Here is a 13254-nt window from a genome sequence, read left to right as displayed (position 1 = left end):
CAGAGACAATGGGATTGGATTGAGTGCACCCTCAGCAAGTTTGCAGGCAAAACCAAGTTGAGCGGTGCAGTTGACACGCCTGAAGGAGGGGATGCCTGAGGGACCCAAACAAGATCAATAAGGTGGCCCACAGGAATCTCATGAGTTCCTGCACATGATCAGGACAGTCCCTGGTATCAATACAGGCTGGGGGATAAAGTGATTCAAAGCAGCTCTGCCGAGAACTTGGGGGTACTTGTGGACGCAAAACTGAGTATGAGCTGGTAATGAGCACTCGCAGTCCAGAAAGCCCATCGTGTCCTGGGCCACATCAAAAGCAGCGTGGGCAGGAGGTCGAGGGGGATTCTTTCCCTCTATTCCACTCTCGTGAGACCCCACATGTATCCTGCTCTGGGGTCCTCGGCACATGAAACACATGGACCTGTTGGAGCAGGCTCAGAAGAGGGGCACAAAAATCATTAGAAGGATGGAACACCTCTTCTATGAGGAAAGGCTGAGAGAGGTGGGGTTGTTTAGCCTGGAGGAAGCTCCAAGAAGACCTTATTGCGGCTTTTTAGTACTTGAAGGGGGCTTAAGACAAGACAGTGACAGACTTTCTTACTGTGCCTGTAGAAACAGGACAAAGCACAGTGGTTTTAAACTAAAAGAAGGTAGATTCAGACTAGATACAAGAAAGCAATTTTTACTATGATCTGCCAATCAATCTCACCAGCATCTTGGTTTCAGTATCTCTGCCCCCAGAGAAAAGTGCAACATAAAACAATACCCATACAAAAGGAGACTTGTTAAACGAAAGTTAATACATCAAGATATCAATGCATTTAGTCACTACATTATCAGCATTAGCAACAATAATACACAAGGAGGTAATTTTTGATTTCTAATAGATTTAGATTTCATAGATCTCTGCACTGTCCTGATGCAAGTAACTTTTAAAATATGTATGAAATACTACTTCTATAGGGACTAACAAGTGGCCAACAGCTTTGAGGTAACCTTTTTGAGTTGTAACATCAGATGTATTAGCCACACAGGTAAATCAATATTCAAAAATAACATCCTATATAAAATGTGGGCAATGCAAGGCTTAATGCAACCTCCTATTAAAAAAGCCTTTTTTGTGTTACTGTATAAAGGAAGAAAGTCTTTAAAGTCCTTCCTAAGAGACAGAACATATATACGTAAGAGATTTTTAGACACTTTTGCTACGGATTTAGAATACATTTATTAGCAGATCTACATGCTCTCTTAACACCTCTCATGCAGTGTTTGTGAACTTTAAAACCTTTCCAATTTTTTTGAAGGGACAGTCTTTCAAGTTATAAGCTACTCATTTCTTATTAAGGTCAACAAAATTAATAGGTCTTAAGCAGATCAAAATATTTTCATATCAAGAAAACTGACATAAAGAGAGCTAGACATAAAGCGTCTGTAATTACTAATAACTTTTTCCACCTTTACAGCTGAAATCACACACAGACTTTTCCCACTATGGCACTAAGAGAACTTAGGAATGAGGTTTATGTAGATAAATCTATGGGCTCAAGATGGTGTCTGGTCTCTGCGACCACACAAATCGCTATTAAATTTAATTTCTATTTAAGCCTGGAACTTCTGTCTAAGAGACATTGTTTGATATATCATCAAAGACTGTGTTTCAGCTTCTATATGCCTCTGCTAGTTTCAGCAACCAAATACGGCAACTTTCAAGTGGGCATTATCTAGAAACCATGCAGCCCTGAGAGAATGCAACGGAGAAGAATGCAAATATGGTGGTTATCTTCTTTGGTTTTGGTTTTGTCCAGTCATTCTGTTCCATAGAGGACACAATCCCCTAAGACTTGCAAAGCAAGGCTGCAGTGATGCAGCCACTTGGGGGAACTAATTGTTCAGAAAACAGCTGAAAGGAGGTGATAGAAGTACTGGTCATAAACTCGTAATTCATAACCCTCCAATAGCGTTGCAAATATAAATTAGGTACTTTAGAAGGTGGGGATAAACACTTGTAATTGGATTTTTAAAAATTATTTCCTGGGAGAGTTGCCAGTTGAAATTTCTTTTAGTGAGCTTCAGGAAAGATATGGACCTAAACAGTAATTCATCCACTGTAAAGTCAATGTCAGCGTAAAGTCACTTCTAAAGGGTGTGTTGATCAAATCAACCTGGACGGTATCTCAATATGCCTAATGTAAGTGGTAATTAATAGACTTATTTTTTCTTAAGTGCAGGAAACAATAATGACCAAGTCTGCTAAAAAAATGATGGCAGAATTCTTCAGAAACTATGCAGCACAAAAAGGTCAAGTAGAAACATTTTATGAATAAATCATAAAATATTTTCTGATTAGATTTTTGCTCTTCTTTCAAAGAAGAGAACCTATCTACATCTCTACCCTCCTTAGGACAGAAAACACATATGTCTTATTGCAGTAAGAAAATTATGCTTCTTACTCCCCAAATTAATTTTTTTGCAAATACTGATGTGCAATTAGAGAGCACAACAGAAGAGCAGAAGTGTTATTCCTTCCATAGAGTACCACTTTTTGGTTTTTGGTGAAAATCAGAGCACTTCTTTCTAAAGAAAGACTGCATGCAAGAGAAAACAATTAATTTGCCACTTTGGCTCAATAGAGCAAATACATTTTACCTGAGGCATTAAAAACCCATAGTACGAACCTCAGAAAGTGCTCTCTCATTCAAGATGAGCAGAGAATCAGAAGACTGTCTGGCTTGGCCTGGCCTGTTTTGAGTCTTCTGTTATGAACTATACACAGTTTATCACTCCCCAAAGAAAGGGCCAGAACAATTGTTGAACTTCAAGGATAGTTGGTATTTCCTGAGGGATTTTGTAAATAGCTCATTTCTCTTGAAAATTACCTAAGTGGTGTAAGTTTTGAATGGGGAATCTCTGTCCAAGGTTTCTGTTTGCTCTAGCTGTGCCCCCTTTTCTTTCTTCATGACCCAGATGTCTTCAGAAAAAGACTCTCCAGCTCTGGCTGAGGTATGCAAAACATTGCCACCTGTAGTTAATTCCACTGAAGATTAAAACAAAAATAAAGATTAGAGAATCTCTACAGTACTTCAAATAGGTACGTATATTTTTTCAAATACAGACATGGTCCTGTATAGCACAGGAAAATTAAAACATCTTCTCAAATACATCTCCTGGCTAGGCAGACATTAGTTTTCAGAACATATAAAATTATCACTTGCTGCTGAACCCAAACATAGCTAGGTCTTACTGACAGTAGCATGTAGTAGAAAACAATTTAAATTACAGTATCTGACTGGTTTTCCTCCCCCTGTGCATAATTACAATTATTTGCAAAGCTTATTGGCATTGCTAAGCTTGCTAGTCACTTTGCTGTTTAAAGGCAGCACTGGTTCTCTAAACAAAGTAGTAGATGTGCTGTAAAGGAACTACCGAATATACTGCTGAGAGGTGATACTGTGTCAGCAAACACTGGCAACGGTGGCAGCATACGAGGGAATGGAAACAGGAGCGCAGTCAACAGGAATGTAGGCCAAAGATTATATCCTTAGCTTGATGTGTGCCGAAATATCAGTCCATTTCTAATTAAATTCACGTGTGTCCGGCGGGTGCTGGCAGACAAAGGAGCCCCTCGGTGCCGAGTCCAGCAGGGGGAGTTGGGCACCCACGGCCGCAGCCTCCGGCCACCGCCGCGCCAGGCGAGTCCTGCTGCCGCCGGGAAGCCACTGCCGGGCACCTCCTGTTCCCCAAGCGCCAGCTCAGTTTGGATCTGCAACTCGCGTCGACTACCCTACGGTACTTTTCAAACAACAGACAGGCTAAACTATTTCTCTAATGGTTTTTGTAACGCTTAATATGGCTCGTCCTGAAAAATTCACGAAGTCACGGAATCTTGTACAGCACCGCACACAACCTCCGAACCACTCTGTGATGAGTTCGGTTAGTATTTCAAAGCATTCTACCTCTGCAAACTTTTCAGTCAATTCAATGTTTTCTATAACTTGAGAACATCCTGAAGCAAAGCAGTTGAGCTTGCCTGTTTAAAAGTAATTACTCCTATTAGACTATTCAGTATCTTCTATAACTGCAGTACAATTATTGTGCAGGAGATTAAAAAAAAAATCCTTTAGTGATTTTGTGTTAATCTAGTTGATGTCCTAAATGGTACGTCCATGTTACTAGAAGCACCAGTATTTATAATAGATGTTCTTCTTTTGGCAGACATATGAAAGCAAAGCACTGTTACCAATATATTTTCCCATCCCAAGGAATACCCCGGAATCTTTGTGAAACTTTCTCGCTTTCATCACTGCTCAGCTCATCACACAAACCATCTGCATAAATAAAGATGTAAGCATCTGCTGTATGGCAAGTGGTCTCAGGGGCAGATGTTTTTATCCTTGCATTCATGTCACTGGCTTGGATACATTATTTGAACAGATGTACACAATCTGAAAGTGTCGTGTCCCACAGTGAAATGTCTCCAACTGCTTTCTATCAAAGTACACAAATGCTATTTGCACCTGCATTTATGTTAATGATATAAAGGCAGCAGGGGTTCCAGCAACGTGAGAGCTGATGCTAAGAAACACATTTACATGGCTAATTGAAGTTTGAGATCTCCCAGCACCAAATGACCATACTAACATGGATACAAAATGACTGAACTATACATTAACTTTAAAAAAAAGCCTATGGATTGAAAAAAAAATTAAAATAAACATACTCAAGGAGAAAAACTATTACTTCAGCTGGTGATACCCTTCTCCAATGTATACTTAAAAAAGACAAAAAGTATGAAATAAATTCCTAGGTAAATCAGGATAGCCTTATATTTCGCAAAATATTTGTATAAGATACACAATTATTTCATGTCAGAGTCATTTAAAAAAACATTTCATAAATCTGACAAGGTCAAAGGTTTTTCAGTTCACTGAGGCACACTGGTATTTTAGGTCATTATTGAGCATTGTAAAAAAACCCCATCACTTGCTCTGGTAAATATTTAACATGAGTGTGAATGACAGAATATGATGCTTCAATGATAATTTCATAATTCCTAGGAAAAAATAAAATCTGAGAAGTTAGATATTTATCATTATTCAGAAAAGTGCATCTATTTGAACATGGAGTTATGATTGCTTGTTATATAAGAGATAATCACCTTTCTTATAAAATATTTTAAATTGAGAAAAATACAGATGTCCTGAAGGAGTACAGATCCAATTACAGAACTCCTGCTCTTACATGACAAATCACAGCAGTGAAGGGTTTATGCTGTCACTCAAAGAACTTACACTAATCATTACTTCCATACTTAAATGAAAAATAACAAGCACTTTTGAAGTATGGAAACACTGACAAAAATGCTATAATGCATGTAACTGATGGATAGGTTCTACTGTGAATATCATTTATTTTCAAACCTTTTATTTGTAAGGAACTCACCAATGTTAGACATGTACATAAACCATTATAAAATGCTAATAGCCTCCATATTTTCAAAGTGCCAAATTTAAGAAACAAGTGGTGTTTGATGCAAATACAAAAAAGTATGAAAGTAAAAGAGTAAAAAAAATATAGATACTAATATATTTGTAGAATATCATCGTTTCACACTGATATAGTTCTGGGTCATGATCTAGTTATGACTTCTAAAATGAACCCTCACTTCCAAAGTCTACCATTCACTCCAGGTGCAAGTTGATAACACTGGATAATACTGACTGGAATGGATTTTGATTTAGGGGAAAAAAAAAAGCCTTCGAAAAAACCTCAAAGCAAATAACTAATCAGTTTCAAGTTTGCAAACAGCTTCACAGTCTATATTCTCCTCCTATTATTCAGAAATGGCTTTAACATAAGACTGTAACCAGGGTCAAATTCCTGTTACTTAAAGGAAAAATTAAATTAAGGCTTTTAAGTGTTCAAATGAAGTACTTCAGTCACAAGCATACAGATGTAGAGCACACTGAGGGGTGGACAGCTTTACCCAACAGTAAGTACTATCTCCCTTGAAAGAGTAGTCCCATTAGACACAGAACTCATCAACTAACATCAATTTGCATGACATGCTTCAGGAACCACTTCCTCAGAATTATTACAGCATCGTAAAAATACTCAGTCTTCACAAAAACAGGTAAAGTATAAACTTACATGACACTAAAAGCTCGAGGTTTCAAGTTAAGTAATATATAGTGCTTTTCTTAATTAACATAAGTACTAACAATGGAAACTTAACTGACAACCAGCAATGGTTCTGAAAGATCCATTAGAGCAGATGTTGTATCCATCAAACATTCACTCACATTTAAGAAGCATCATTAAAAATGACACTCATGTTAAAAATCATATTTAAATGTCAGCATTGTGACAGATCAAAAGGGAAAGGAAACTGAAGTTACAGCTACACATTTAGAGGCTTGGGAATACACAGTTCAGCACTAAGATCCTTACTAATAATGGAAGGAAAAAAATCAAGACACTAACCCTACTGAAAACTATATAAAACAAAAGTCGACTTTTGAAGAGACAAAACATGGAACAGAGAGTTAAACACAAAAAATGTTAGTAAGGATAGGAGTGCTGGAGAAAAGGCATTCAAAATAAAAAAAAAGGTCTAAGTTAATGTTTATTTTCTTGTTTCCCCTAGTCTTGTAGCACAATTTGGAGATAGATTTGACCCCATATTATATGGGGATCAAATATAGCAATGATTTTCAAATATATGAGGATTTAAAAAAATGTAATAAAACTTGAACACAATTCTGCTGAATCAAACAAGAAGCAGATTTATGCTTTTCAAGTTTCACCTACAGGTGGTAACAGTAATTAGCAATGCCCTAAAGAAGAAAACAATTCTAGATATTGCAATTGTTTAAAGTGATAAACGCTGCAGTATAACGGCTTTTTTTTTAAAAACCGTACTACAGTAGAATAGTAGACAAGAGTTATACAGCAATTACTAAGGATGAAATTTCTTCCACATTTTGAATCACAAGCATCTAATTTCCAAAAGAAGTATAGAAAGCATACTATACCTGCAGAAATTGTTAATGGATTCTGCATTATATCCTTTAATGGTTACGGCAATGTTCCTGGAAAGAAATACAGATACTTAGAGGCTCTGATAATTTTTCAGAAACTAACCAAAAAATTAACAGGACGATGGCAACAGTTTCCAGACCTGTATTTCAGAATGGATATCAGTATGTCCATACCTCATGCAAAATCACCACCAGAGTTTTAAACCAAGCATTTCTTTGGGCTCTTATATGCACTCTCCATATTTCAATACTGTGCACTACTAACTTAGTACACTGTGCACTACTAACTTACTTCTTGTAATTAAAACCCCCTGTTAAAGCCAGGAAAGAGGGAATGTAATGACTTCCAATGGGACAATGCATTCTTAAGAATCACAGACAATGTACGGTCATTTTCCTTTAAACACCTGTTGGACCTGTTGGAGAGGCTCCCAGAGGAGAACCACTAAGTTGATCACAGGGCCGGAACACCTCTCCTATGAAGACAGGCTGAGAGAGCTGGGGATCTGAAGAAAAGAAGGCTCCAGAGAGACCTTAAAGCACCTTCCAGTACCTAAAGGCAGCCTGCAGGAAAGCTGGAGAGGGACTTTTTACAAGGGCACATACAGATAGGACAAGGGGTAACGGCTTTAAAGTGAAAGACGGTAGGTTTAGATCAGATATTAGGAAGAAATTTTTTACTATAAGGGTGGTGAGGCACTGGAACAGGTTTCCCAGGGAAGCTGTGAATGCCCCATCCCTGGAAGCATTTAAGGCCAAGCTGGACACAGCTTTGAGCAGCCTGGTCTAGTGGAAGGTGTCCCTGACCACGGCAGGAGGTTTGGAACTAGATGGCCCTTAAGGGTTCCTTCCAACCCAAACCATTCTGTGATTCTATGTGACTGCATGGATCCCACAGAACTGACTGATCAGCAGAATCTTCTGTGGATACTACAGTGAAGATATTAATTTGTTCTTGTGAACCAAATATTACACTGCCATCCTGCATGAATCTGATGTTGGTACTTAGAACAAGACCTGATGCACTACATTTGACAAAATGGCATTACATCAAATGGCCACCCATGGCTAACTTAAGAATTAGCTATTTCTCTCCAGTGCAGTCAAGTGCGTTCTTCAAGCTTTGGTGTAGTGTGATTCAACAGTCAGGTAAGAAAGACATAGTAGAATATAGTGACAATATAAAACTGTGTTATTATCCACTTAGATTTTCTTTTTCATAAAACGGCCTAGCTTTTGGAATGGCTGCATAATAGTTTGGGGTTCAAATGACCACCACTAACATGTAAGAAGTCACAAAGGGTATAAAGCTCTTGTTCTGATGCAATTGGAGGCTTTGGGAAGGTAAAAGATATTGACTATTGACTAACATAACAACTTCTTGGGAGTTTACCCAGATCCAGGCTTTCATACCAGTGCACATCTACAACATTCCCACAAACAAATCTAGCCAAACAGATACAGAGATTGCTTACTTTCCCAGTCAATTTAATAGCCAAGAGAATCTTATGTAAAGAACATGCCAAACATGCACCCAAGACCCACACAAAATACCAAAAATTGGTCTTGATTAAATACAGAAATAGTTAGGACAAATTCTGATGCACTTCCCAAACAAAATAAGTCTTGAATATATTTCTGTATCATCGTGCAATTGACTCTCGAACAGCCATGGTGAGGTTCTGGGAAGGAGATGGTTCTGTAGGTAGCAGTGAAGTAAAAAAGAGGCAAAGCCAATTCCATCTTCAGGAGTTCAACACCAAAGAATAAAAGAACATTAAGTGTGGCTGCTGTGAGGAGACCTCTCAGTGAAGCTCTTTGGTACCTGTACCTACTCCGCTGAGCCATATGTAAATAAGCAGCTCTGGTACATCAACCAGCACCTCCTGGCAGAGGTTTGCTGATGAGTACCAGCAGGTCCCAGGCTCCCCCAAAGAGCCTCTGTCCGTGGTACTTAACCCTGAGCTGTCAGACCCAGCACACAAACACGGCAGCTCATCCAAATGTAGCTTAACACCATGGGAACATATAGACAACTCCCTTAACATACGAGAATGGAACAGATCACTTTGATGTAATTTTGGAATGGCAAAACACTTCTAGAAACTAGTGTTGGGTTACAACTTCTGTGTCACCTACACTGTAACACATCCTTTTTTAAGACTGTATTGATCAATAACATCTCTTAAGAGAATCAAAGTCAGTCAAAGTTTTTCTTCTGCTTTAGTATTTCCAGCACTTCAAAATGTACTGAAGTGGTTAAAGAAACACATATTCTTGTAAAAACAATGTAACAAATGATGTTCAAATGAAGATTCTCAAAATTATTATTCTGAAGTCACACTTCTTAGGTTTTCATGGTCCTTCCCTGTGTATGGGAGGATTATATTATGTAAGAGGGCCCCACCTGTTTTACAGTCTTACACTCAGAACAAATTTTAGGTCACCAACTAATAATTCAGGATATCCAACTGCTTTTACTGAATACTGAGGAGGCAAACGTTCTTACAGTTTTCCCTGGTTATATTTGAGTCCAATACTGGCTCTTTCCAAATACTGGAGATGACATCGATTATTTCTATCTTATATTCTCATAAATTCTTCTCCACCTGAGAGCCTATCCCAATGACAAAACTTTTAAAATTCTATATAATCTTAAAATTTGTTTTAATTACTTTGTAACCCTAGCATAGGACAGTAAGTAAAATCATTCAAGCCACAGTACTCCAGAACTCAAAACAGTTCTCTAGAAATCTGCTGCTGACTACTCAGAGATGAAAAGAAATCTATTACAAGAATTTCAAGTGAAGTGGAGTTGAACAGAATTAGAAAGTAAAATCTATCTTAATGACATAAAATAAGCTCCATCATGCCTATACTATTCCTTATGTTACCACAGAATGAAAGGATAAATTAATTTTCAATCAGAAGAGGCAAAAATAGCAAATAAACTGGAAAAAAATCCTACACTGTAACTTGGTCTCTAACAACCAAAGAAAGCAGAGCATATACATGTAATAATTTAAAAGCAATTTTCACAGGACGATACTCACAGGTCTTTTATATGAAACAGGTGTCCTGATAGATACACTGAATCTGAATATCAGTTGAACCCAATTAACCTAATTTGATGCTTGTCCATACTAAGACATTTATCTTAGGTGTTACACAAAATCCTTTAGGATATTACACAGAAAGTGATAAATAGGCTGTAAAGGTTATGACATTAATTTTACTGTCATTCTCATGCTTTAAGCAGACATCAAAACTAAAAACCTCGTCCTCTGGGGAAGAAGAACTATCTGAAAGTAATTATAGGACTTATTATCATAACAGTATTAAACTAAACCACTATGACCCTAACCGAATTTATTTTTGGTACCTTTTGTTAAAAGAACAAAGCTTCTCAATGACGACTGCGCCTTCTAACGCAGTGAACATTAGTTCAGGTACCGGAAGAAAGCATTAAATCAAATCTTATAATTTCATACTAAGCTTAATTATGAATTTTAATTTAAAACTAAGCATGCAAAGAACTGTTAGTCAAATATTATGTAATTTAATTTCTGAAGGAAAACACTGAGCTAAAAGGAAAAATTAAATACTTAGAACAGTTAAGAAAAGACATTCTCCTGACAGAAGCCTGTGAAATGCCCATTTGTGTTTCAAAAGCAAATTTATTCACTTCATTTTTCACACCTGTTCTTTCACATACTGTGCCACCTTGTAAATGAGTGCCATGCAAATATTATTTCCCTTAATTTAGAAACTTTTCAACTGAAACCAGGTTTGCCTAGAAGCATGAAAGTATTGAATCAACATAGCTTCCAGGAAAGTTAGCAAAATCCATTGGTATATAAAGGCCAAGTTAGACTTGAAATAAAAGATTAACACACTGAAGCTACGTGAAAATACTGAGGAAGATAAAAATGACAGACACAAAGACTGACTAGTGTAACACACAAAAGCATTTGTTCAAGCAAGTATATTTGCCAAAAGCCTGCAGTGCTTGGCTACTTTATAAAATCAAGCACAAGGCATTAAGCCAATTTGTTTAAAAAAATGAAAACCCCTCCAAAACCCCAAGCCCAAATAACCAAGCAATAGCTTATCTGCACTTCCAAAAACCTGCAAAAATATTCTGCACTTCAGTATCCTCATCTTCAGTCTCAAATGTCTGATTTATTCTAACTTTTCTATTTTACATTGTATTTTTACACCAGGATTTCATCCTGTATCAGTAGATCCTTGTCTTCCTGTTCTACACCCAAAGAGATATGGACGTAGTCACAAAGAACGGCTTTCTTACAAGTGAAATTATAGAGTGCTTATGATTCCATACTTAGATAATTAACCAGAGGGAAACGTGTGTCCATGGCAGAATTCTTTTGGCTGAGCCCATTAGATGACTTCAGCAGAACCACAAAAAGAAACAGAACAGCACAAACCCAGCAGACCCTAAAACTCAGGCTATTTTTAAACTTTCGGTCATCCTGTGAGATGGACCAGTCCGAGTGCATTTCCTGAAGTTCAAGCCTTGCATGGACTGAATGCCACAGTGGCAATCCTGGACAAAAATGCCTCCCTTCATACTCTGTTGGGTGAAGTGGGGAAGGGTTGGCTGGCATGCCTACCCCATGCCCATCTGTCAGAGTGGAACTGTGCCTACACGACAGGTTCTATGCTACTTTCGGTAACATGTTGCTGAGAATAAAAGCTTATTTATGAAACAACATAGGGCAACTTCAACGTTCAGCTTAAAATAGCAAGCAAATGAAAAATGATTGCTTTCCTTGAGATTAGTCTTTCAAAATCAACTTCTAAGGTTTTTCAATTGTATGAATAAACTAACTAGCACATACACTGCAAGAAATGAGGCTTTTCAACACATTTTCTACTATTGCATCCAACCCAGTATACAGTCTCAGTAATTCCTATTTTACAACTATATCTCCAAGAGAGCAAATTCACGGACCTGTGAAAAAATGTATAGGAGTGAAATTTCTCAAAAGGATGCTGGGAGAAGAGAAGGCTAAAGAAGGAGCAATATTGATTCTTCATTCTATGAAATGTATGTGTATTAAACAAATTGCAGTTGAACAGTTTTTACAACTATAAATAACTCCAACTATTTTCCACTTAAGAAAACAACTTCTTGAAAAACTAAAAAAGAGCAAGGAACAGCACAACCACTATTATGCCTAATATAAGACAATGCAGTGAATGCCAAAAAATACCATATTTTTTCCAAATTTCCAATTTAAAAGGAAATATTATCATTTTATGTTTTCCTTAGTAAATATCTTCTCAGTAGTGGTGCTTTAAATGTCACAAACTGGAGACCTGCATAAGTTCCACATCTGTATTAGACATCTTTGCCATTACTCTGCATTAAAAGGTCAAAGCTTCTGATTTAAAATATAGTCTTGTATATTACTGTTGTGAAAGTAACTGTGAAATGATGAATCAATATAAATTGCTACATTTTGTTCTTGATTCTGAGGGCAGCTAGAAACAATAGTTCTGGAAAACACAAACTAATTTCATTTTTATTACATACTACATGAAATCTATGCTGTCCATAGTTCTTACAATTTCAAATTAACTTCGTGTTTTTTAAAAAAAACCCTAGAAACAAAAACGTCTAATTCTTATTTGGTAATGACTAATCTAGAATTTACTTTAAAATTCAAACAGTGCAATTCCTTCTACTCCTGTTCCTCCCCCTGCCATGCTGTCCTGGTCCTTAATCAAGCATTAATTTATTGCTTCGGTCCAAATTGGTTTGAAGCTCTGCCGGAATTCTCAACAATGCAGTTTCACAAGACACAATCTATGTACCTTACACTTCTGTAAGGAGTATGTTATGTCATTTCAGTGGAATTGCAGTACACCATTATGGTTTTCAGTTTGCAATGCCTGATTAAATTGGAAGACTTTTTGACTTTTGTTCATAATTAATTACTGCTTTAGTCTAATAAGAACAGACTACATAATCTATCTTCCACTATGTATCTGCTGTAGTACATTAGCTTTCTTTCAGAAGACAAACAGATATCATTCAGATAAACAATATCACAAATACTAAACAGCAATTTCAGTGGAGTTAAAATAAAACTTCATAGAAGTAGACAAACATCTACAATTGTGTACACAGCTACTCACACAATCACTCAGGTTGGCAGGGACCTCCCAAGGTCATCCTGTCCAACTTCCC

At 37.2% G+C, this 13254-nt stretch overlaps 1 protein-coding gene across 22 annotated transcripts in view; it reads right to left on the bottom strand.

Annotated features, from left to right (window-relative positions):
- ZNF438 (zinc finger protein 438) overlaps positions 1–13254 on the bottom strand; it is a 49620-nt gene that overhangs the window by 11415 nt on the left and 24951 nt on the right. For 18 of the 22 annotated variants that reach the window (XM_039380654.1, XM_039380657.1, XM_027717396.2 and 15 more), the window contains one exon: positions 7032–7088. In XM_039380654.1, coding sequence (XP_039236588.1) covers positions 7032–7059 — 28 coding nt within the window. In that variant the 5' untranslated portion in view covers positions 7060–7088. Of the gene's footprint in view, positions 1–2876; positions 6932–7031; positions 7089–13254 lie in introns of those variants that run through there. The other 4 variants (XM_039380665.1, XM_027717398.2, XM_039380666.1 and 1 more) reach the window with 2 other exon arrangements.

This window comes from Pipra filicauda, unplaced genomic scaffold, assembly GCF_003945595.2.
Source record: "Pipra filicauda isolate LSUMZ 115617 unplaced genomic scaffold, ASM394559v2 scaffold1_size10287979_pilon, whole genome shotgun sequence".
Taxonomy (NCBI): domain Eukaryota; kingdom Metazoa; phylum Chordata; class Aves; order Passeriformes; family Pipridae; genus Pipra; species Pipra filicauda.
Note: the sequence above shows the minus strand (reverse complement) of the source record. Positions and strands in the feature narration are given on the sequence as shown.